This window comes from Aquarana catesbeiana, linkage group LG03 (genome assembly GCF_042186555.1).
Source record: "Aquarana catesbeiana isolate 2022-GZ linkage group LG03, ASM4218655v1, whole genome shotgun sequence".
Classification (NCBI taxonomy): Eukaryota; Metazoa; Chordata; class Amphibia; order Anura; family Ranidae; genus Aquarana; species Aquarana catesbeiana.
In genome coordinates this window covers 67129528-67156304 of record NC_133326.1, presented here as the reverse complement: position 1 = coordinate 67156304, position 26777 = coordinate 67129528, and the positions used below count along the sequence as shown (strand labels likewise).

At 44.1% G+C, this 26777-nt stretch overlaps 1 protein-coding gene across 4 annotated transcripts in view; it reads right to left on the bottom strand.

The window, feature by feature from the left end:
• Positions 1–21642: 21642 nt before the first annotated feature.
• Positions 21643–26777, bottom strand: part of COPS2 (COP9 signalosome subunit 2) — a 77493-nt gene continuing 72358 nt past the window's right edge. For all 4 annotated transcript variants that reach the window (XM_073618661.1, XM_073618662.1, XM_073618660.1 and 1 more), the window contains one exon: positions 21643–24951. In XM_073618661.1, the coding sequence (XP_073474762.1) occupies positions 24807–24951 (145 nt within the window). In that variant the 3' untranslated portion in view covers positions 21643–24806. The remainder of the gene's footprint in view (positions 24952–26777) is intronic.

Below are 26777 nucleotides of genomic sequence, written 5' to 3'. Positions count from 1 at the left end.
ATACTTATTTCAATTGTCTTTGCTGAACGCTCATGTGCTATACAGAGTTTCAGGACGGACTGGATCCTTCCTTAAATTCCAGGAAGAGATCGTCAGAGCCCTTCTGTATCCACCTCAGCTTCCCCAACCAAATGCAGTAAGCCGGCTGCATGTGAGGCATTTTCCGTATGTCCTCCAGAGTACCCCTACCCAACGAGCCCCCCAAAGAAAATGTCGTGTCTGCAGAAAGCGCAGATTTAGGCATGACACCCGGTATTATTCTCCCTCCTGTCCTAGCAATCCTGGTCTTTGCATTGGTGAATGTTTTGAGCGCTACCATACACTAGTTGAGTTTTAGCGTAGGGTACAGCATTGCACAGACTAGGACACACTTTCACAGGGTCTCCCAAGATGCCATCGCATTTTGAGAGACCCAAACCGTTACAGTTTTAAAAGTTACAGTTATAAAAAAAAATGTAAAAAAAAAAAAAGTAAAAAAAAAAAAAAAAATACACAAAAAAATATAAAATAAAAAAAACAAAAATAGTTGTCGTTTTATTGTTCTCTCTCTCTCAATTTACTCTCTATTGTTCTGCTCTTTTTTACTGTATTCTATTCTGCAATGTTTTATTGTTATGTTTTATCATGTTTGCTTTTCAGGTATGTAATTTTTTTATAGTTTACTGTGTTTTAACCATTTTTTTGTTTTCAGGTACACAATTCAGCTGCAGCGCAGATTTATTTATCTTGACAGCAACAGCGTTTGCTCCCACGGTACATAAAGCCGTGACTCCAGTGCTGTTGGAGGTGATTTCACCACCACAGTTACATACTTCAGCATATATGCCAAACCGTGGGGGCAAGCAGTGGGTGGAGTAGCGATTTGCTCCTGCCTTTTGTGGGAGGACGCCCCCATGCTTCGGCATATATATGTTTTAGGTAGGCACAGGTTGCGTTAAATGTTTTATTTTTTACTATGTTTTTTTTGTATTTGCTTTGCAGGTATAGTAAGTATTACTGTTACACTGTAATGTTACTTTGTTTTTTGTTAACCATCATTTGCTTAGCAGGTACGCCATTCAGTTGCAGCACGGATTTATTTATCTTGACAGCAACAGCGTTTGCTCCCACGATACATAAAGCCGTGGCTCCAGCGCTGTCGGAGGTGATTTCACCACCACAGTTACATACTTCAGCATATATGCCGAAGCGTGGGGGCAGCAGTGGGTGGAGGAGTGATTTGCTCCTGCCTTTTGCGGGAGGATGCCCCCATGCTTCGGCATATATAAACGGTGCATGTGTGCCCATCATTAGAAGTGGGTGGATGAAGGGAGGTATTCTAATGGTGGGCATACCCACCGATCAATATCTTTTTTTCATTCAGCCCACAGGCTGCATGAAAAAAAAGTTTACAATATATGCCCAACAAGGACCAGCAACGTACTGGTATGTTGCTGGATTTTGAGTGGTTATACCAGAATGATGCCTGCAGGTTTAGGTATCATCTTGGTATCATTCTTTTCCGCCAGCGGTCGGCTTTCATGTAAAAGAAATCCTAGCGGCTAATTAGCCTCTGGACTTTTACAAGCAGTGGGAGGGAATGACCCCCCCCACCGTCTTCCATGTTTTTCTCTTGCTCTCCTGTCCCAACAGGGAACCTGAGAATGCAGCCGGTGATTCAGCCAGCTGACCATAGAGCTGATCAGAGACCAGAATGGCTCCAAACATCTCTATGGCCTAAGAAACCGGAAGCTACGAGCATTTCATGACTTAGATTTTGCCGGATGTAAACAGCGCCATTGGAAAATTGGGAAAGCATTTTATCACACCGATCTTGGTGTGGTCAGATGCTTTGAGGGCAGAGGCGAAATCTAGGGCCTAATAGACTCCATTTTTTTCAAAAAAGAGTACCTGTCACTACCTATTGCTATCATAGGGGATATTTACATTCCCTGAGATAACAATAAAAATGATTTAAAAAAATAAAAATGAAAGGAACAGTTTAAAAATAAGATAAAAAAGCAAAAAAATAATAAAGAAAAAAAAAAAGCACCCCTGTCCCCCCCTGCTCTCGTGCAAAGGCGAACGCAAGCGTCGGTCTGGCGTCAAATGTAAACAGCAATTGCACCATGCATGTGAGGTATCACCGCGAAGGTCAGATCGAGGGCAGTAATTTTAGCAGTAGACCTCCTCTTTAAATCTAAAGTGGTAACCTATAAAGGCTTTTAAAGGCTTTTAAAAATGTATTTAGTTTGTCGCCACTGCACGTTTGTGCGCAATTTTAAAGCATGTCATGTTTGGTATCCATGTACTCGGCCTAAGATCATCTTTTTTATTTCATCAAACATTTGGGTGTTTTAGTGCATTAAAATTTAAAAAAGTGTGTTTTTTCCCAAAAAAATGCGTTTGAAAAATAGCTGCGCAAATACTGTGTGAAAAAAAAAGAAACACCCACCATTTTAACCTGTAGGGCATTTGCTTAAAAAAAAATATAATGTTTGGGGGTTCAAAGTAATTTTCTTGCAAAAAAAAATAATTTTTTCATGTAAACAAAAAGTGTCAGAAAGGGCTTTGTCTTCAAGTGGTTAGAAGAGTGGGTGATGTGTGACATAAGCTTCTAAATGTTGTGCATAAAATGCCAGGACAGTTCAAAACCCCCCCAAATGACCCCATTTTGGAAAGTAGACACCCCAAGCTATTTGCTGAGAGGCATGTCAAGTCCATGGAATATTTAATATTGTGACACAAGTTGCGGGAAAAAGACAAATTTTTTTTTTTTGCACAAAGTTGTCACTAAATGATATATTGCTTAAACATGCCATGGGAATATGTGAAATTACACCCCAAAATACATTCTGTTGCTTCTCCTGAGTACGGGGATACCACATGTTTAGGACTTTTTGGGAGCCTAGCCACGTACGGGACCCCGAAAACCAAGCACCGCCTTCAGGCTTTCTAAGGGCGTAAATTTTTTATTTCACTCTTCACTGCCTATCACAGTTTCGGAGGCCATGGAATGCCCAGATGGCAACACCCCCCCAAATGACCCCATTTTGGAAAATAGACACCCCAAGCTATTTGCTGAGAGGTATAGTGAGTATTTTGCAGACCTCACTTTTTGTCACAAACTTTTGAAAATTGAAAAAAGAAAAAAAATACATTTTTCTTGTCTTTCTTCATTTTCAAAAACAAATGAGACCTGCAAAATACTCACCATGCCTCTCAGCAAATAGCTTGGGGTGTCTACTTTCCAAAATGGGGTAATTTTGGGGGGTTTTGTGCTATCTTGGCATTTTATGGCCTTCGAAACTGTGATAGGTAGTGAGGAGTAAAATCAAAAATTTACGCCCTTAGAAATCCTGAAGGCGGTGATTGGATTTCGGGGCCCCGTATGAAGCTAGGCTCCCAAAAAGTCCCACACATGTGGTATCCCAGTACTCAGGAGAAGCAACAGAATGTATTTTGGGGTGTAATTCCACATATGCCCATGGCATGTTTGAGCAATATATCATTTAGTGACAACTTTGTGCAAAAAAAAAAAAAAAAAAAAATTGTCACTTTCCCGCAACTTGTGTCAAAATATAAAATATTCCATGGACTCAACATGCCTCTCAGCAAATAGCTTGGGGTGTCTACTTTCCAAAATGGGGTCATTTGGGGGGTTTTGTGCCACCTGGGCATTTTATGGCCTTCGAAACTGTGATTGGTAGTGAGGAGTAAAATCAAAAATTTACGCCCTTAGAAATCCTGAAGGCGGTGATTGGATTTCGGGGCCCCGTATGAAGCTAGGCTCCCAAAAAGTCCCACACATGTGGTATCCCCGTACTCAGGAGAAGCAGCAGAATGTATTTTGGGGTGTAATTCCACATATGCCCATGGCATGTTTGAGCAATATATCATTTAGTGACAACTTTGTGCAAAAAAAAAAAAAAAATTGTCACTTTCCTGCAACTTGTGTCAAAATATAAAATATTCCATGGACTCAAAATGCCTCTCAGCAAATAGCTTGGGGTGTCTACTTTCCAAAATGGGGTCATTTGGGGGGTTTTGTGCCACCTGGGCATTTTATGGCCTTCAAAACTGTGATAGGTAGTGAGGAGTGAAATCAAAACTTTACTCCCTTAGAAATCCTGAAGGCGGTGCTTGGTTTTTGGGGCCCCGTACGCGGCTAGGCTCCCAAAAAGTCCCACACATGTGGTATCCCTGTACTCAGGAGAATCAGAAGAATGTATTTTGGGTTGCAATTCCACATATGCCCATGGCCTGTGTGAGCAATATATCATTTAGTGACACCTTTGTGCAAAAAAATTAAAGTTTGTCATTTTCCTGCAACTTGTGGCAAAATATAAAATATTCCATGGACTCAACATGCCTCTCAGCAAATAGCTTGGGGTGTCTACTTTCCAAAATGGGGTCATTTGGGGGGGTTTTGTGCCATCTTGGCATTTTATGGCCTTCAAAACTGTGATAGGTAGTGAGGAGTGAAATCAAAAATTTACGCCCTTAGAAATCCTGAAGGCGGTGCTGGGTTTTCAGGGCCCCGTACGCGGCTAGGCTCCCAAAAAGTCCTAAACATGTGGTATCCCTGTACTCAGGAGAAGCAGCAGAATGTATTTTGGGGTGTAATTCCACATATGCCCATGGCATGTTTGAGCAATATATAATTTAGTGACGCCCTTAGAAATCCTGAAGGCAGTGATTTTTTTTTTTGTTTGTCATTATTCAATCACTTGGGACAAAAAAATAAATATTCAATGGGCTCAACATGCCTCTCAGCAATTTCCTTGGGGTGTCTACTTTCCAAAATGGGGTCATTTGTGGGGGTTTGTACTGCCCTGCCATTTTAGCACCTCAAGAAATGACATAGGCAGTCATAAACTAAAAGCTGTGTAAATTCCAGAAAATGTACCCTAGTTTGTAGACGCTATAACTTTTGCGCAAACCAATAAATATACGCTTATTGACATTTTTTTTACCAAAGACATGTGGCCGAATACATTTTGGCCTAAATGTATGACTAAAATTGAGTTTATTGGATTTTTTTATAACAAAAAGTAGAAAATATCATTTTTTTTCAAAATTTTCGGTCTTTTTCCGTTTATAGCGCAAAAAATAAAAGCGGCAGAGGTGATCAAATACCATCAAAAGAAAGCTCTATTTATGGGAAGAAAAGAACGCAAATTTCGTTTGGGTACAGCATTGCATGACCGTGCAATTAGCAGTTAAAGCGACGCAGTGCCAAATTGTAAAAAGTGCTCTGGTCAGGAAGGGGGTAAATCCTTCCGGGGCTGAAGTGGTTAATGAAAAAAGTTACATCACAAGAAAGGTGCAACGTTTCGGGGCCGCGCAGGACCCCTTCGTCAGGCAAGTGATGGGGTGCATAGTGCAAAACACAATATATATACAGTGGCCACCAATTAAGAAAAAACCAAGTGCAGAATGAGAGAATGAAAAAATAGTATACTCCCCCTCCCTCTGACGTCAGATTGACATCAGAATCCCGTCTAAATCATTAAAAAACCTTTTTATATAAAGACAATATGCAGGGTTGACAAGAGTGACAAACAAATAGTTATGGAGTGCGGATTACCATTCACAAAGGCGTCTAATAGTATCCGATCGGCTAAGATTGCTGAGTTCGCCCGCTCAGGGCACAATGTTAGCTAGGACCCAGCGACTGCCTGTCAGCTGGAGGTCCAGGGAGCCAATCGCCGGGCGCCACGTACGTTGCGCACGCACCCAACTCTGTAGTGACAGATAGATGTCAAGGACGCCTGGCAGCGGGGCTGCCGTCGTCACGGCAACCTGTGACGTATGGCCGGCGCTGCGTCAGGTAACTAAGGAGGGGTGGGAGTACACGGGGAGAGGAGCGAGCCTGTTCACCCTTTTTGGTCTTGGCCAGGGTGACCCTACTGTCACTTCTATGTTTCTGGAATAGTTTTTTAAACGGGCCGACGGTCTAACCCACATATGTTAATGTACAGGGGCATTTCAACACATATACAAAGAAATCAGTGTTGAAATTATAGTACTCATGTATCGGGTAACGTATACCCATACGTGGGTGTGTAAAATATGTGCCACAAATAAGTGAGTTACATATGTTGCAGTTATAGCATCTGTAGCAGCCTGTTTTTAGTGATATTTTGGGTAACGCTTTTATGTACTTGTGTCTGGGATCAGCTTGTAATAGATGGTCACATAACGTTCCAGAACCCAACTGGTAATCGCTACAGCACCCATTAATTTTTGCGCCATTCTTACGGGAACGTGTGCGATTGGAATATCAAATTGACTCTTCGTGCACAGGACACACAGTAGTGTGAAGTGGCCTCTTGTAGAATAATAATACAGTGCAGCGCTAAACCTACATACATAAATATGATGTGGTGTGCTCATGTGAAACAAAGTAACATATAGTGATAAGCATCCAAAATATGTGTAAGCAGTGAGCTGCTAAGAATGGACAAAGTAATGTCTATGCCAAATATGACAAACACAAAAGTCCATCAATCGTGGGGTGAGTGACAGTCTTCTCCAGAAAGGATGAGGGTACCATGTATCCTGGTGGAACTATGGGCACTCAGATGTAAAAGCGGCCACAAATGACATAAAACTTCAAAAAGAAAAAGATGGGTACCCTTACCGGATCAGCAGGACGCATCTACCGTATGGCAGTGCTTCTTATCAGGCATAAAAGAGGTGTTGTGTCCAGGAAATCCAACCAGGTGGCGTCCTGTGTCTCACTCACCAATGGGGGGTGGTTGTCTCAGGCAGGCGTTAGACCTCTGGTGCACAAGATCTCCGGTTCCAGAACAGGTAAATCAGGAAAAAATGATTCTCAATGGGTCCATGGAGGAAGAAAAAGGGGAACTCCACATAGTGTAAATCAAATGGGGTTTTTAATGTCCAAAAAAAACATACAAAATACAGGTGATCACAAAACAGATAAAAAGTATAAAAAATGGTAATGTGGGAAGCTGAGGGCAAGCCCAAAATGGCAATGTGGGAAGCTGAGGGCAAGCCCTATGCGTTTCAACTACACAGTCATCAACAGGGGCATGACCTTGCGGTAAAGAGGTAACCGAATAAAGTTGCTGGTAATGGCTGCTTCTCCCTTGTACTCCTAACTGCCTCTCACTTGGATTCCTGGGATGGATGGAGCTGTTAGTGGGTCTTTGTCTCTCAGTGGAGCAGGAGGGGGATTAAAGGAAAGAAGGGGCCAGATAGTGCAGTATTTCAATCAGAGGTTGGTTTTTATTAAAACAATGGTGAGGGTACTCACTTCACTTACAAGAAAAAAACACACAGAAAACTTATCTCCTACGAGCGACGAGCTCGTTTGCATATATCAGTCTTGGATGCCTATCCCATCCCGTTTACATACCTTATTTCTATTGCTGTATGGGCTAAGCTTGACCTATATTCGGTGCTTGCAGCAGTTCAACGTTCATTGCCCTTCGTTTACATGGTAGCGCAGGAATAACTATACATTTCAAAAAAACAAACATCTCATACTTACCTCCTCTGTTTAGTTGGTTTTGCACTGAGTGGCCCTGATCCTCCTCTTCTGGGGTCCCTCAGCGGCGCTCCTGGGTCCTCCTCTTCTCCAGTGCCCCGCCGGGGAAAGTGCACTCCCTTTGGGGAACTCGTGCGGGTGCGCTCCCATGTCCTGCTGCTGCGTCCATTGACACAGAGAGCAGGACTTGGTTCCATCCCCGGCTCCCGCGTCATTGGATTTGAATGACAGCAGCGGGAGCCAGCGGGAGCCAGCGGCTGCGCTGCTATCAATCTATCCAATCAGGACCCGAGACACCGGCTGTTGCGGGTGTGCTCGTCCCCTGCACAGGAACGATCGGGCTCAGGTAAGTAAAAGGGGGGCTTTGGTGCACTACAAGAGTGCATAAAATGCATTGAGGTGAAAAATCGCGAGGGTTTACAACCCCTTTAAATACATATTTAGGGCTTTCTCACACCTCAACTGTGGGCTGTTATGTTATTCATTAAAGCAAAAATCTAAATAAAGACATGAGAAAATACATTGCTTTCAACAACAGTTCCTGTTGACACCAATGTACTGCGTTTGTGTGTGTTGTCAAAAAAAAAAAATTTAGTGTCCGTTTACACCACAAAAATGTCCTCCAGCAGGAGAGGGATGTACATGATGGCCAGGACAGAAAGAAAGACCTGGCTCCTAAATAGCGGGGCAGCGGCAGCCCGGATGGGACTGGCAACCTGTCCAGATCCAGACCATGGTCTGCCATTTAGTGATGTCTGGTCTAGAGCAACCTTTTTACCCAAGAGGAACCCTTGAAATAATTTTTAGATCTCAGGAAACCCCTGTAAATTATCAGGAGGAAGTGGGAAAATGCTACATTGCTGGTTGAAATGACACCTTACAGACACATAAAAACAACACTAATGTCATGCCACTGGCTCTGCCAAGTGGCATTGGCTCTGGAACTACGCAGGCTCCATCAAAAGTGAGGTCAATCAGCCACACCTCAAGGAACCCCTACCAACCAGGGCCAGACTGGGAATAAAAACCAGCCCTGGAAAAAATGTCATACCAGCCCCGTAGCATTATTATACCAGCCCAGCATCAAAACCATCATAACGTCATTATTTCCTTGTTCGTGAAAGGGAAAACCATGCATTTTAAAGCACATTTGAAGAGTGTATTTTATATATATATAATATATATATATATATATTTCCTGGACCTCCCCATGTCAGCCTACTATGGGTCAGCCTCGCCCCCTCTGACCCCTCTACCCCTAACCACCTCTTTTCTAGCCCATAAAAGGGCGGCTGTCTGCCCATACCAATATTCTTTTTTCGTCCTCGCTCCGGATGCCTTTTAAAGTTTATTTTTATTTATTTTTTTATATTTTTTTTCCCCTCTCTTCTCCATCCATCCATCCATCCTGTCGGGTTCAGCCTCTCCCGATTCAGAAGACTCCCCCATATAGGCTGTAAATCTCCTGAGGAGGTGGGTTCCTGTGGTGCTGGGATTGTATGGTACAGTATAAATGACTGTGTATTACTGGCAAAGGTCACTGGCAGTATAAATGACTGTATATACCTTTGTTAGGCAGGTGTTGGCACTATCTCCTTCCATGTTTCTTGGGCTGGGTTCGCACCTGTGCGTTTTTTGGAACAAAGCTACTGGGGCTGTTTTTCCACTGCTGCGTCCCCAGAGTCGCGCGATTTACACTGCGACTTTGCTGTGCGATTTGTGATGCAATGTCATTCGACCTGTGAAAATCATGTGAGAACAAATCGCACAGAAGTAGTGCAAAAACTTTTTTTTGGAATCGCTGCTACTTAAGTCACACCAATTAGAACGGGGACCATTGAAATACATGGGTTTTGACTTGTCATGCAACTTCGCATGTGTCAGGTCGCACAACAACTCGCAGTAGTGGAGACAGAGCCTAAGGCTTCAAATAAGTCCTTCTGAAGCTGTCTCCGCTTAACCCTCTCAAGTAGGAGCAAGACTAGCCCAATTCAGGGGGGGTTTGGGCAGACAAATTACATGATGCCTGGATTGTAACCGTCATTCGATCACGTTATCGTCTCGAGTTCAGAACAGGGCCCCCTCAGACCTTGTTCATAGAAACTGGACTTCCTATGGATTTGGAAAGGAGGCAATGTTTGCAAGGATATATAGGGGAGCTGTTGGCAGCAAGGGCCATCCTTCCGGTTCCAAGGCACAAATTGGGTCAAAGAGTATGTTCGCCCTCTGTTTTTGGTCCCAGAGGCTTCAGGGGGTTTCGGACCAGTTTTTGACCTAAAAGTCCTAAATTCTTTCATGAAGGTTCCACCATTCAAAATGGAGTCATTGGAAACGATCGTTTCGGTTGTGGAGTCAGGAGACTGGATGGTTTCCATCGATTTTGTGGATGCGTATCTTCATGTCTCCATAGACGCATCTCACCATCGCTTTCTCAAGCCTTCCATGGAAGGCTCTCATTTTAATTTTTAATCTCTCCCATTCGGTCTCTGCATGACTCCGAAAACGTTTTTAAAGCTACTATCTGCTGTCGTTGCGACTCTCAGGGTCAAGGAAGTGCAAATATTTCATTATCTAGATGAGATGCTACTTCTGGGTCCGTCAAATGAGCTCCTTCTAGTTTATGTGAATGCACCTGCAAAACACTAACTCGTTTCGGTTGGTTGATCAACTTTTGGAAGAGCCAGATGCATCTGACCCAAATGTTGGAGTATTTAGGAGTACAATTCAAAACGGATCGGGGTCGTGTTTCTCTTCCTCAGAGGAAGGTCCAGGAGATCCAGTCTCAGACAAAGCAGTGATGGCCAGGCCTTCTATGATGCTGAAGGAATCCATAGCTGGGGTTTTTTCAGCCACAGTTCCAGTAGTCCCATGGGTCATGTGGCGCAGAAGGAGGTCAATGCAATTTTCTACTTCAGTGGGATCATCTGCCAATTCCGATAATCTGGTCCCTGGTTGGTGGTCAGTAGCTCGCAATCTTTCCCGTGGAGTTCCGTTGAAGGCCTCAGAACCAATAGTAGTGTCGACCAATGCCAGTCAGGCAGGCTGCAGGGCACACTGCCTGGGACAGCAGGTTCAAGGCCAATGGTACCTTTGTGGGGCGAAGAGTTCAAATTTCCTGGGATTGGATGCTGTCAGATGCGCTCTTAGCGTTCCAACCTATGTTGCGAGGTCGAGCTGTTAAGATTCTTTTGGACAACAAAACTACGGTGGCTTATGTGTCTCATCAAGGGGGCACAAGAAGTCACCCTCTCCTTCAGGTGGCATGTCAATCTTCCTCTGCACAGAGAAGAATCTCGGCTCTCTTACAGCATCTTAACTCCCAGGGGCTGGCAATGTTTTAGCAGACCGCTTGAGTCGAGGCTTTGGGGATCACAACAAGTGGGGCCTCAACCCCAAGTACCTATGCAAGATCTTCAGGGTCTGGAGGACGCCTTTGATAGATCTTATGGCATTGGAGAATTGTCAACTGCCTTGCTTCCTCTCCCAGACCTAGCATCCACAGGCATTGGGTCAGGGTGCTCTGTCCTTGTCTTGGAACTTCTCCTTGGTGTATGTGTTTTCCCGCCGCTTCCATTGGCTCTCAAAATCCTGCTGAAGATTCAGCGAGAAAGGGTCACAGCAATAGTAGTCCTACCTTACTGGCTCAGAGAGCTGTGGTTCCCTCTGGCTTGGAGGATAAAGTTGGGCAAACCAATCCCTCTGCCTCCTTGTCAAAATCTCCTTCTGCAGAGTGGGGCCTGACACCTGAACCGCAGGAGGATAAAGTTAATGACATTATTACAGGATCGTCAGAACAAATGTAACCTATCACCGGATCTGGAATACTACGGAAAGGGGTTGGGACCTTGGATCTCCTTCGGTATCTAACATTTTGGAGTTTCTGCAGAGTAGTCTCCAAGGGTTAGCTTATAATTCCCTGAAGGGTCAAATCCCTGCCTTGTCGGCTATGTCGTGTACAAGATATGCTCTACATCCCTTGGTGATCTGATTTTTTAGGGGCAGCCATAGAAATCAGACCTCCATTGAAATTGTTTTTTCCAAAAGAGGACTTAACACTAGTCCTGGGAACATTGCTGGTTCCTCCGTTTGATCAAGCTTTCTCTTGTTCATTATTTCTTTTAACAGTTTTTTTGTTTTTGTTTTATACTAGCCGTGGCCTCGGCCAGAAGAGACTCCGAGTTGTGTGCCTTCTCATCTAAAGAACCATATTGTTTGGTGCTCCCAGACAAGATAGTCCTTAGGCCGAGACCGAGCTTTCTACCTAAGGTGGCCACATAATTTTGTATGAACTGGGAGGTCATTCTCCCAGCCTTTCAGCCGGATACAGCTGATGATGAGTGGAGTAGGTTAGACCTGGTCTCTGCGGTTTCAACCTACCTGAAATGGACTAAAAGCTTTGGCAAACAAGATCAGCTGTAGGTTTTCTCAATGGAGCCTAAAAAGGGTATGCCAGCAACATCCAGAGTTGTGTCTTCCTGGTTTGTCAAGATGCATATTGTATACAAAACGCTGGGCCTTCCTCCTCCTTCAGAGATCAAAGCACATTCGACGAGGGGTATGGCAGCATCCTGGGAATACACGAAGGTCACCTCCTGAGGTAGTTTTCAGAGCAGCAAGCTGGGGCGTGCCCAACACCTTTTATTAGGTATTATAAGCTTAATATGGCTTGTCCACCTGAGGAAACATTTGGCTCTACAGTTATTAAGGCAGCTGTTGCCCCTTAAAAATTTTGAGTAGCATTGCATTGAGGGTTTGGCTTATTTTTTATTTTTTTGTCTTCCCTCCCTTCTTAATATTGCTTGGTACATGCCATAATAGGCTGACATGGGGAGGTCCAGGAATAAGGAAAATTGTTATCCATACTTAACTGTAATTTTCCTTTCCTGGATCCTCCCCATGTCAGCCGGAGGATTCCCACCCAGTTTTTCGGTCGCGAGGCGGGGTTTTTTGAACACTGGTGTGGGCAGACAGCCGCCCTTTTATGGGCTAGAAAAGAGGTGGTCCTGGAGGGGTCAGAGGGGGCGGAGCTGACCCATAGTAGGCTGACATGGGTAGGATCCAGGAAAGGAAAATTACGGTAAGTAAGGATAACAATTTTCCTTAATATATATATATAAATATATATATATATATATATATATAGATCATAGTTGCCAACAGTCCCGATTTTCCCGGGACAATCCCGATTTTGGGACCCTCGTCCCGATTGGAGAGTGTCCCGAATCGGGATTTTCCATAAGGAAAATCGGGAATGTTGGTTTTTTTTTTTTTTTTTTTTTTTTTTTTTTTTTGGAGCAGCGGGCTCCAGCAAAATGGCGGCCGGCGCTGCCGCTCTAGCTGCCTCTAGTGGAGAGGGGAAGGGGGCTCGATCCGTGCAGCCAATGAAGCGGCTTCTTTGGCTGCACGGCCCCTCCCCTCTCCACTGAAGCGAGCAGAAGACACGGCGCCGGCGCCGTGTCTTCCTGAAAGTTCCCCAGCCCCGTACTGCGCAAGCGCTGCGCCTGCGCAGTACAGGGGGTCCGCCATTGCCGAGGGGAACTTTCTCGGCAGAACACCGGCCGCTCCTCCACTGAGCGGGGGCCGGGCTGCATTGAGGGGGGGAGGCTGCACTAACTGAGGGGGGGCTGCACTAACTGAGGGGGGGCTGCACTAACTGAGGGGGGGGCTGCAGTGAGGGGGGCTGCAGTGAGTGGGGCTGCACTAACTGAGGGGGGGCTGCAATAACTGAGGGGGGGCTGCACTAACTGAGGGGGGGGCTGCACTGAGGGGAGGCTGCACTGAGGGGGGCTGCACTGAGGGGGGAGGCTGTACTAACTGGGGGGGGCTGCACTGAGGGGAGGCTGCACTAACTGGGGGGGCTGCACTAAGGGGGGGAGGCTGCACTAACTGAGTGGGGCTGCACTGAGGGTGGGCTGCACTAACTGAAGGGGGGCTGCACTGAGGGGGGGCTGCATTAACTGAGGGGGGGGCTGCATTAACTGAGGGGGGGCTTCACTGAGGGGGGGCTGCACTGAGGGGGGGCTGCACTAACTGAGGGGGGGCTGCACTGGCGGGGGCACCTGATGCAAGGACAGACTCTGGCGGGGGCACCTGATGCAAGGACAGACTCTGCTGGTGGCAGGCGACGTGGCTAGTGACACGCTCAGGGATCCCACTGATTCTGCATTATGGTGAGTTGAATGATTTAATTTTATATTACAATGTAATAATAGAAATAATGCGCTTCAATCATCCTGACACCATAACAACCATGGTGCCGGGATGATTGAAGCGTTAACACCAGGTGTTTGGAGTATCTTTATCTGCTGATTGTTAAACTTTCTAGAATACACATATTTCTATTGTTGTGTAGGACCTGGGGCTGCTGTCCCGTCATTCCTCTCTCCCCCTTTCCCTCTCCCCCTTTCCCTCTCCCCCTTTCCCTCTCCCCCTTTTCCTCTCCCCCTTTCCCTCCCCCATTCATCTCAGACTCTAACCATACCCTCTTGAGCCACGCCCACTTTCCGCGTAAGCCACGCCCACTTTCCGCGTAAGCCACGCCCATTTTTCGCCGCAACTATTATTTTTTACTAGGCCACGCCTACAAACGAATGCCCCGCCTCCTAATTATTGATTGGCTCCGCCTACAGCAAAAAAAAGTGTCCCACATATTTTTTTTTCAATGTTGGCAACTATGATAGATAGATATAGAAGGCAGATATAAAAGCACATAGGGCTTTATATTTATATATATATATATATATATATATACATATAAAAGCAAATTCCAGTTAAAAGTAGTAAAATAGGTCCATCGTCAAGGGGCAACCCAGGAACGTGGGGGGGCTTTGGTTTCCAGAGACTACGTTCAACAGAAAGAATGGAGGGGGGTTACTGATGTAAGGGGGAAACCTTTATATCAGTGCCCCCTTATATTATTGTATTCACTCCCCCCTCAGACTTGCCTGGCGGCGCTGTCACTGACCTCCTCTCAGGTACACCGTGCAGGGCTCAGTTAGACGGCTCCAGGTTGGCGACTCTGGTTTTATCTTACAGTCTCCTCTCCACAGTCCACACGTTTTACTTCTCCCATGACCCCCCATTCTGGCGGCACTCCCACTCTTGACTCCTCTCCAGACTCCCCCTCAGAGACTGCAGACATGATATAAGACAAGAGATGGTCAGAGGTTGCGAACATGGTACAAGAGATGGTTAGAGACTAAGGACATGATACAAGAGATGGTTAGAGACTGAGGACATGATACAAGAGATCGCTAGAGACTGAGGACAAGATACAAGAGATGGTCATAGGTTGCGGACATGATACAAGAGATGGTCAGATGTTGCGGACATGATACAAGAGATGGTCAGAGGCTGCAAGCATGATTTAGTAGATGTCAGAGGCTGCAGTCATGATACAGTAGGTGTCAGAGGCTGCGGGCATGGTACAGGAGATGGTTAGAGACTGAGGACATCATACTAAAGATGGTCAGAGACTGCAGACATAGTACAAGAGATGGGCAGAGACTGCAGACATGGTACAAGAGATGGCCATAGACATGGTACAAGAGATCAATGCAGCCTCATCAGTGCCCATCAATTGCAGCCTCACTGTGCCCATCACACAGCCTCTGTGTGCCCACCATTGCAGCCTCTGTGTGCCAGCCATTGTGGACTCTGTGTGCCAGCCATTGGAGCCTCTGTGTGCCAGCCATTGCAGCCTCTGTGTGCCAGTCATTGTGGACTCTGTGTGCCAGCCATTGCTGCCTCTGTGCCTACCAATTGCAGCTTCACCAGTGAGGCTGCATTGTTGGGCACAGTGAGGCTGCATTGATGGGCACAGCGAGGCTGCAATTATGGGCACAGTGAGGCTGCATTGATGGGCACCATAAAGCTGCATTTGATGGGCACAGTGTGCCCACCATTACAGCCTCTGTGTTCCAGCCATTGCTGCCTCTGTGCCTACCAATTGCAGCCTCACCATTTCCTGGATCACACACAGCGGCCGATGTATGGCACGGACAGAGCTGGGTCTGTGTGTGTAAGGCGGCACTGTAACAAGGTCCCGCCCCTCTAGACTAGCTCGTGTGATAGGCAGAACACTGATTCAATCAGTTTTCCATCTAGAAGACTATCACACGAGCCAGTCTAGGGGGGCGGGACCTTGTTACAGTGCCACCTTACACACAGACCCAGCTCTGTGCCATACAAGAGGAGGAGCCGGAGGACAGAGGGAGGGAGGGGAGCACTGCAGCCGCCGCTCAAAGCGGACCCAGGGCAGCCGGCCTACTGGGAAATTTCCTGGTATGCCTGTCCGGCCCTGCTACCAACCCTAGGTTCCACTGAACCCTGGTTGAGCATGGCTGGGCTAGATAATAGTTCATAAATCACAAAACACATTTCAATTCGATGAAGTATGTAGTATCGGTTTCATAGTGTTTATGGTCATTTGAAGACAAAAGGGTCTTAAAATGCATTTCCATATTTACAGTAATGACTGTTCAGCAATGTAGCCATGAATAGGACCCCACTGCCACTACATCTTCTAGGCATCAGCAGTTTTCATAAAGAAGAATATAAGTGACTTAAAGCTGCTCACGGCAGATGACGCAGAGAATCAATGTTCCACATTTAAAGAGGATTGCCTATAATCCCTTTACCTCCTAAAGAAGGATTCTTGTAAAGCTCTGCTCTGCTACATAGCATATCTAAATGAAAAGGATAATGGCTTCCTCCTATGAAATTACACTTTGAATTTATGGTACAGTACCTTACTATTTTATTTTATATTTTCAGAACATCAGGAGTCATCGAGTTCTACAACTATTTATGCAAGACCTAGTAGGTTAAGTACCAAGGTATTTCCTAAAAGCCACAAGCCTTAGAGCCCTTTTACACTGCCAGCACCCTGGCGTTGGCAGTAAAGTGAAGCTAGTTTTAGCAACGCTTTACCGTTATTTTTGTGGCGCTTTTTGGGCGCTAGCAACCCCCGCTAGCGGCCGAATAAAGGGATAAAAGCGGAGCAAAGCACCACTGCCAGGGCGCTGCCCATTGATTTGAATGGGCAGGGGTGCTTTAGGAGCGGTGTATACACCACTCCTAAAGCGCCTCATAGAAGCTGCTTGCAGGACTTTTTTTGACGTCCTGCCAGCGCAGCGCCCCAGTGTGAAAGCGATTGCAGATGAGGCTTTTTTCAGGCACTATTTTTAGTGCTAAAACGCCTCCAGTGTGAAAGGGGTCTTAGGGCTTGTTTACTCTTGTAGTCGGGGGACAGTAAAAATAAGTGGTACCTATCCCCTGCTTAAAATAACAAGGCGACCAATTTAAGTTGCACACATAGTGTGGCTACTGCAAAAATTATACCCCTCCCCCGTCACATTTGGTGGGCAGTTACGCTGTTGACCGTGAGTGAGCCAGACCACAACTGTTAGGCTCGTGGCTGCGGCACAATATTCCTGTACAAAAACCCTGTTCAGCTGTAAAAAAAAAAAAAAACAAAAAAAAAAAAAACAAAAAAAAAACAAAACACAACAGGCATTCAAGAGGCAGCAATATTGCCTATAAGCCATTCCTGTACTGCTCTGTGAAAAGCAACCCATTGCTAATCGGAAGACCAATGGAAGCGTAAACAAGCCTCTAAGAACGTGTGCTTTGCCCAGCACTCTGTAAGCTCCGAATTGAAGTCTGACTTGATCTTATACAAGGGCCTTTTTCTCCTCCTCCTGTAGCTGAATGGAGTGGAGAAGGAGTGAAAAAAGCATGGTAAGTATATGCTGCTGTTGATGAAAATCTGTTGCTTTTCCCTGTATAGGAAAAAACACAGGTTCATTTAAAACAGTCAGGCATACAAACCGTAGCACAGTTGAGAAAAAAATCTACATTGTTATGTTGGTGACATCACCTTGCTTTGCTTATTTCCTGCCCTGGGGACCAGGCAATTTTCCCTGCTCGTTATCTTCTTAGATCACCTCACCACCCTCATGACTTCTTCTGCCACTGGAGCCTACAAGTACCCAGATGCTGCAAGTGTCTCCTTGACCAATAGCAAACTGTCCACATTATGTAAGCAGTGATGTGGGCACATGAAGAAGGACCCCCAGGAAGTAATGAGAAGAGAGATGGATTGTCATGTGACCGTGGCTTCAGGTAAGTAAAATTTGGCATTTGGATATTTTTTTTTTTCATATCAAGCCTGGTATGTTACAGAAAGCCACAGGTTTTTCTAGTGCAGCATTACAACCTTGGTCACTGTGTGGGTAACCACTGGCATCCTAACAACTGATAACGTCATCGATTGATAAGGGGGACACTGAGCGCATGCACAGCCATCATGTTTGCCCCTCCCCTGCCTTTTTCCTTCAACAATGGTGTCACCTTAGCTGAGAAGGAAGAAAAGTACTGGAATACGAGCCGTTACTAAGCGCGTAAAAGTGTATTTGCTTTGCAAGAATAAATCACCTTAGTGCTGGGTGTCCTACGTGTATGAATGGTGCTGTGTTATGTAAGACTATTATTTTAGTTTTATATATTTTGGAATAGGGGTGTATTGGGATTGTGCATAACTTTAAAGGGTGCCTTGACTTTGGGAAACACGGTTGCAAAGGTTTAATAAACATTAGCATTCCTTATCTCTAGATTTGTTTTAGGTCAGTGACTTGGCACTGAAGCCAAAACATCAGCTTTACAGCCAGAAAACAAAGGAGAAGGATGAATAATCGCAGCCTTCATACTTTCCTGGATGAAAAAGCTTAATAAAAGCATTGCAAATGTTTGCTATACACATTGCTTTTCAGATTAGAGTTTACAAACAGAATTTTGTGTGAACAAGGCCTGAACTGGAAAAAAAAACCTCACTATTTAAATGGTATACATTATTATAATATGTATAAACTATAATATATATATAATATAAACTAATAGAAGAGTATTAGCATCAATAATTTAATGATGGTCTTGGCTAAATGGTTAGCACTTCTCCCTGGCAGCACTGGGGTCACCGGTTTGAACCCCAACTACAGCACTACCTTCTTGGAGTTTGCATGTTCTACCTTTGTGGGTTTCCTCCGGGTACTCCGGTTTCCTTCCATATTTCAAAGACATGCTGGTAGGTTAATTGGCTCCTGTCTCAACTGGGCCTAGTATGTGTATATATGAATGTGAGTGAGGGACCTTCTGTGTAAATTGACAGCTCTATATAAGTACCTGTAATAAATAAACATACTAGTCCCAGACCAGGGGCCGACTGACCATTCGGGCACTGCCCGAGGGCTCCATGCCACTAAGGGGCCCCATCAGGGTGTCCAGTTTCAATAAAACCAGGGACAGTATGTAAAAATCTGTTATTTTTAAAAAAATCCCAAGATTATAACTGCCCCGCCTCTCCAGTGCCTTTTTAGTGTGTGTTTCTGTGTGTGTATATTGGGTGTCTGTGTGTGTATACTGTGTGGCCCCATAATCGATTGCCTTTGGGCCCCATAATCTTCTCCTATTGCCCGGGGGCCCCATGAGTTGTCAGTCTGCCCCTGTCCCAGACTACTTACAGGACTACGATTCCCCTAAAACTGAGATTATGCCTCTCTTCCTTGGTATTCAACTGTCAGAGAACAATAGAGATTCTCCCATTTGACAGTTAAAGGACACAGATGGTGCAAAACTCCTACTTGCAGAAGAATTGGGGACTTGTATGCAGCCTTGTTTTGGAAGCAATGTACTCCACAAAGCTCAAATAAACTTATTGTAAGACAAGGACAGGTATTTGCAAGCAAAATAATGCACATGCATCTCACTAGTAATATTAGTAGGTGCAATTTGGATTACAGGTCAGGTTAACTTTTGTGATCTTGGAGTGTTCCAGATATTTCACGACAGTTACAAATGGAAATGTACACTGTACTACAAGACCTGATAATAAGATAACTGTTGAAAGGGCTGAAGTGACATCAGAGGTTATGTGATGCTGCTGTGGCTTAGACCCACCCTGACCCATTCAGAGATAGGAGGATTAGTCAGTAAGCTGAGAGCAGATGCACCTTACTGAGTAGAAGTTGGGGAGCATGCACTCGATGGTAGCAATGCTGCCTGAGCCCGCAGATTGTGACAATCATCCTTCCTTAGCATTGGTGGCAGCAATCAAGAGGTAATTAATGCATAAGGGAAGTTTGGATACAGAAGTAAAAGGGCACACGATTTATTAAGGTTGCGGGGCTGTTGTACTGCAGCCCCATAGCATTGTATTGTATTGTATTAGTCGTGTTCAGCAGCTGCGACGCCTGCCAAAAGCAATATGTGGTTTAACTTCTGCAGTAGCTGTGAAGAGCATTGAGCCATTTTTACAGCCGTGAGCAGCTGCATGTCAGTGTTCAAGCGGAAAGTCAAGGGACGGTAAAAACCACACCTCAACCACCTGGCTGCACATGTGAATGAAGCTTTAAATAAAATGGTTGATTAGTTTTATTACCGATGAATTGACTAATAACAATCCAAAAAGCACACATTTCTAATCAATAAGCTTTCATATTTGTTTGAACTCCACCAATAACTTGATTTAAATTAAAACCATCATCTGAATACCATATGTAAACTTACAACAGATATAAAAGTGTCATTCTGCAGATAATCATTTAAATGTCAAACCTCAATGGGCTGTAGACTGGTAATTAACAGCTTGATTAACGTGGCTTAATCTGAACTTGGAGAAACTTTAGGTTCTCTATACAGCCCAAGTTTAGGGCTGCAGGACCTACACAGGGCCACAATAATCTAAAGCAGTGGTCTCCAAACTGCAGCCCTTTGCACACCTTTATCCGGCCCTTGGGGCACTATTCCTCCCACTGACACCAATGATGGGGCACTATTCCTCTCACTGACGCCAATGATGGGGCACTATTCCTCTCACTGACGCCAATGATGGGGCACTATTCCTCTCACTGACGCCAATGATGGGGCACTATTCCTCTCACTGACGCCAATGATGGGGCACTATTCCTCCCACTGACAATGATGGGGTACTAGTCCTCTCACTGACGCCAATGATGGGGTACTATTCCTCTCACTGACGCCAATGATGGGGCACTATTCCTCTCACTGACGCCAATGATGGGGCACTATTCCTCTCACTGACGCCAATGATGGGGCACTATTCCTCTCACTGACGCCAATGATGGGGCACTATTCCTATCACTGACGCCAATGATGGGGCACTATTCCTATCACTGACGCCAATGATGGGGCACTATTCCTATCACTGACGCCAATGATGGGGCACTATTCCTATCACTGACGCCAATGATGGGGCACTATTCCTATTACTGACGCCAATGATGGGGCGCTATTCCTATCACTGACGCCAATGATGGGGTACTATTCCTCCAACTGACAATGATGGGGTACTAGTCCTCTCAGTGATGCCAATGATGGGGCACTATTCCTCTCACCGATGCCAATGATGGGGTACTATTCCTCCAACTGACAATGATGGGGTACTAGTCCTCTCAGTGACGCCAATGATGGGGCACTATTCCTCTCACCGATGCCAATGATGGGGTACTATTCCTCCCACTGACAATGATGGGGTACTAGTTCTCTCACTGACGCCAATGACGGGGTACTATTCCTCCCACTGACACCAATGATGGGGCACTATTCCTCTCACTGACGCCAATGATGGGGCACTATTCCTCTCACTGACGCCAAGGACGGGGCACTATTCCTCTCACTGACGCCAATGATGGGGTACTATTCCTCCCACTGACGCCAATGATGGGGCACTATTCCTCTCACCGATGCCAATGATGGGGTACTATTCCTCTCACCGATATCAATGATGGGGTACTATTCCTCTCACCGATGCCAATGATGGGGTACTATCCCTCTCGCTGACGCCAATGATGGGGTACTATTCCTCCCACTGACATCAACGATGGCAAACTATTCCTCTAACTGACACCCAACAATGGGGCACCATTTCTCCCACTCGTACCAATATTCGACCACCCTAAAATCTGAAGGACAATAAACTGGCCCTTGATCTAAAGACTAATACAGGACCCGCCCACACCACAACTCTGTTGTTACCTTAGGCCAGTGGTGGCCAAAATAGGGACTTTAGTGTGTCCCCTCACATGTCAAGATGCATAAAAGCTTAGGATTTATAAATTTGACAATAATAATAATAATAAATGTTTTTATTTTATTGCAATGCACCCAGGAAAGGAAAATAAATGTTTGTGCAAAATGTTAATCTAACACTAAGATAAGATCTAGTTTGGTTTGTGTGGACAAAAATGAGGACATTTCCAGACCTGAGATCGTTACAGATCTGTAGGACATCGTGCTCACTTCTGCAAGTCTTTGATGCTCACACAGTAAAAGCAAAATGTCATCAAGAGTGCCCAACATTTGTTGGGACCTGGGAGGTTAATCTTAAGGGGATTTTTTTAAACCAATGTACCTTTATTAAGTTTTTTTTTTTTTTTTTTTTTTCTTACCAACATGACCAAACTTTCCCCCCCATACAAGTATGCATCAGTAGATCACTTTTTAGGGCCTCTTCACTCTTTCACATTAGAAAACTCATATGCAATTTGTTAAAAGCACAAGTGTTCTTTAATACGGTTTGTTATCTTTAATACGGTTTGTTAAAATAAATGCAATGCAAGATGAGTGAATTCATGCTTTTTACATCCTTCATTTTTTTTCACGTGTGAACATGTGAAATCATGGGTTTGTGACTCAAAGTGAACTGATTGAATTGAATATTGCACTTTTAGTGTGTTTTACAATGTACTACCTTTAATACATGTACAAGGTAATGTGCATTTTTCAAGACCTGCATAAAAAAGTTGGATTTAAAAAAAAAAACAAAAAAAAACAAAAACAATGCACTGTACACCAATGTGAAGAGCTTCACAGATGAGAATTGAGATGAATTTTCCCTGCGTTTTTTTTTAGGTGCTGTGAACACGTGTTATAGTGCAGTTAGAATTTGATGGTTAGTGGCTGTAATAAGCTAGCAGAGAATAAGCTAGATAGATCTACTGATGCGAGGGGGAAGCAGGACTTCGTTGCATCAGCATTTGCAGAAAGTGCAAAGGATACATTGAGGTTGATTCACTAAAACTGGAGAGTGCAAAATCGGGTACAGCTGTGCATGGAAGCCAATCAGCTTCTAACTTCAGCTTGTTCAATCAAGTTTTGACAAAAAAACAAAAAACAAAAAAAAAAAAACCTAGACGCGAATTGGTGCACCAGATTTTACACTTTTCAGTTTTAGCAAATCAACCACAATGTGTTTACAGGGCTCTGAGAAAGAGGCTTCAACTTTGGGGCTTTGTGCTGAACTGCAGCAGTCATGGAATTGATGGTTCCCCGAGATACAGCCCTCAGGAGCCACTATCACTGTAATCCAGACTAGGATTACACCTGGGCCTTAGGCACTTTTAAGGCCAGATCCTGTTCACTTTAAAACTCCAGGAAGACAACTAAATAAACAGCCTTGCTCCTCATAAAAGCAAAAGAAATAAAGGTCCAGTTTTTTTTCATCGATTTCCTTTGGCAGTCCATTCTATACAAATCGGCTGCCTTAAAGAAAAACTCTTTAAATAGCTTGTTTGGACCAAGATGGCCAGAATGAACGATTTCTTTCACTAACATGCAGGGCTGTCAGCTCTCTATGAACTGTATGTAGCATACAGCACTGTGTTCTGACAGTGGGATGGGGACTTCCTGTCCCGCTTTTGGAACTTGAGTTGGGCTAAGCGCTGTGCTTAGCTATTCACATGAAGCTTTGTATTTTATGAATAAATACATGGCTTCCTCTGATTGCCTGAGGCAGAAAGGTGGGCAGATGATGTCACAATCTCACTTCCTGCCAATCAGAGGAAGCCCTGTATTCATTCATAAAATTCAAAGCTTCATGTGAATGGCTGAGCAGATTTTGTTCTGGAAGTGGGTCAGGAAGTCCCCGTCCCGCTGCCAGAACACAGAGCTGTGTACCGTATGTAGTTGAGGCTGTATACAATTCATAGAGAACTGACAGCTGCTGCATGTTAGTGAAGGTATAGTTCATTTGGACCAGCTTGGTCCAAATGGACTATTTAAAGTTCACTAAAGCATGGAGTCAGGCTTCAATACAACACACGTTAACACATGAAATACTGCATAGTGGTGTGAGTGCAGTAACTCACCACAATGGAGCAGCATAGTGTGAAGGGGGCCTAAAGAAGGTGATTAAATGTGCACGGACAACCATCTAAAACAGTAACTCTGTTCAGATAGACTTTCCCTTTCAAAGGAAATACATTCCACCACAATAAATTTCACTTCCCAATCATGTCACATATCAGGAGGAGCAGAACTCTGATAGCCAGGGTACCTGTGCCAACACCTTTCTCCACGTTCGCTCTGATGAATATTACAATTTTTATTAATGGTAACGTATTTAGGAACGGAAGGAAATATATTCACTTGCTGGCATGGTCAACTCATTGTCAGTATAATAAACATTATAACATACCAAATCTATACTGGTTTTGGACAATCAGCACGACTAAGAACAAACCATTAAGAAGTGAAGAGCGTCAATTAACTGTAAAGAAAACCTGTTGTGTGACCTTTGAGCTCCTTGTTGGCTTTACCGAACAATACAAGAAACACACAGAAAGATATAATTCTGAGCTGAGCTGTTTATTTTGCTGCTTGAAACCTAAGTGACATTATGCCACTGTAATTATAGGGTGCCCTCTAAATATGTACTATACTGCAGGTCAAATTTCACTATATATATATATATATATATATATATATATATATATATGAGACAGATTAGCAAAATGCAGCAAACAGATCAGTTTATACAAGGAAGTGTTGGGAAGGATACGCATTCAAGTTATTGCAGGTATTTTGTGAGCCATTTTTCTTTCTCTGTAGGTAAAATGTTTAAATTGAACCAACAGTAATGTGTCAGTGTATATTTAAAATCGTGACAAAATCTTCTCTCTGGTCTTGATTTGCCTATGGCAAACTTTACTAAGGTGTTGCGTTTTACAGGACAAGATGACAACAATACAGCATAGTTCCCGCACATTTTGGTTATCTTCTGGAGGTTAAAGCTGTTTTTCTTTATTCTCTTGGGACAAATGCAGCAGTGAAACACATACCAGCTGATCAGAAAGCGCTTCGGTCAAAAATTCCTTTTTTTTTTTTTCAGGGCACACAGCAACCAACAGTATATCTTTGCCATTCCACAGTTCTTTTTAAGGGTTATATGACTGCACTGTTGCCTTTAAGTACTTTTTTTTTTTTTATCTACTGAGTAACAACAACTTCTTTGTTAAGCAAGCTTGCTGACAACAGCCTGGTTGAGAGAATTTAGTTGGTTGGTCCATTTATCTAAAGCAGTGTATCGTGCTCCTCCTCTCTTCTGGTGGTCCAGTTCCAGGAGTTGGTTTACTTGATCAATTCGCCCATGGATAGTGCTTGAAAACAAAAATGGATGACATTAATTTTAAAGAAATCAGGCATCTAAATCTCAAACCATAATGGACACCTAAAGGGGAACTAAACCCTCCTATCTATTACAGGGAAGGAAGGTGCCACCTTGGTTTTTGTTTGGTCTGCAGTTGCCATGGTGCTGTATGTGTGATCAGTTATGACAACAGCCATTTAATGGTTTGACAATTCAGTTGAGAGCACAAGCAAATGCAACATTTATCATTCACAGCATTCCTTGAATGTAACCATTTTTCCCTAAACCTTGTGAACAGCCTTTACAGAAGAGTTGAAGCTGTTATAGCTGCAAAAAGTGGGCCAACTCAATAGTGAACCCAACAGACTAAGACGTCATTAAAGTTCATGTGCGTGTAAAGGCAGGCGTTCCAATACTTTTGGTAATATAGTGTATGCCTATGGCACCTGACTGCAACAAAGACCTCAGTTCTCACATTGGATACAGGTTACAAAGATCCTTTGCGGACTAGTGGGCAACATGGTAATTTTGTGCATCAACATCTTTTCCTCCTAGCATTAGTCATGTTCTACCCCGTTCCATTCAACAACTGTGCATTCTTATTATTATACATGACTGTCGAAGAGAATGCATAAAGCATTAAAGAAAGTGTGCATAGTTAAGTCTGGGAGTAACCCGATTGGAAATCTATAGCAAATACGTGTTCATATGTCACATGGACCAAATTATACACTTAAGGATACTTGAAAAAACATTAATGCTTTATGTAATGTCATGTGTTGATGTTCACATTAACGTTTAGTTTACTTCTCTTTAAATTAAACTCCAATGTGAAACTTTTTGCTTGAGTTTGTGTAGCATGATTAAGCTCCCAGAGGCCCAGAAGCAAGGTATTTTTATACAGGCTTGGGAGTGGTGACAATTCTTTACATGTCTACTGAAACTCTTATAGGAATTGGAAAGCAGGCGTCTACAGGTGTTTGCATAACTGAGATTCCTTGGGTTTGGGGCTCCTGGGAGCATATGAAGTTATGTGAGGTTATCTGCAAGAGCTTCCTGCTTTACAGTCCTAGTAGTAGTTTATTCTCAGCATGTGTTTATTATAAGAATAAAGAGACATATTGCATAATCTTTGTTATATTTAACAAAGAATCTGTTTTACTAAAGAATAAGTAGAAAGGAAAGATCAGGTGTTAAAGTGGTTCTAAAAGGTTCAAAGTACAGCGTTCCCTACCAATACTTACTAGAGCCCCATCGCGATCCAGAGATATGCATGAGAGCCTCTGCTCTCCGAAGACTCTCTCCCTTGCCATTGGCTCCTGCTGCTATCAATCACAGCCAGTGAACCAATGAGAAGAGAGGGTCGGGGCCAAGACACAGCTGTGTGTGTGAATGGACACACAGAGCAGTGTGCCTGCTTTTGGTGCCCCAGAGCAAGCACTTGGCAGGAGAGAGGGTCCAGCACGCCAGCAGAGGACCCAAGAAGAAGAGGATCGGGGCTTCTCTGTGCAATACCATTGCACAGAGCAGGTATTTATTTTTTTTAAACACCTTTAATATCACTTTAAAGTATCCAGATTCAAGCTGTTGTTCCTCTAAATGTAAGAAAAAAAAAAAATTGTGACAATGATTTAAAGGGGTTTTGAACTTTTGATAAAATTATGGAATACCTCTGTGGATGGGAGGGCTTTGTGTCAATTAGTTTGAGGTCAGCAACTCACACTCTGACTAAGCCGTTATGAGGCCACATGAGAGCAGCCCCAAGGCTACCAGTTGATCAAGGGGCAAAAATTGCATGTTTTTTTGACACCAAAGCAAAACTACTCTTTAAAATGT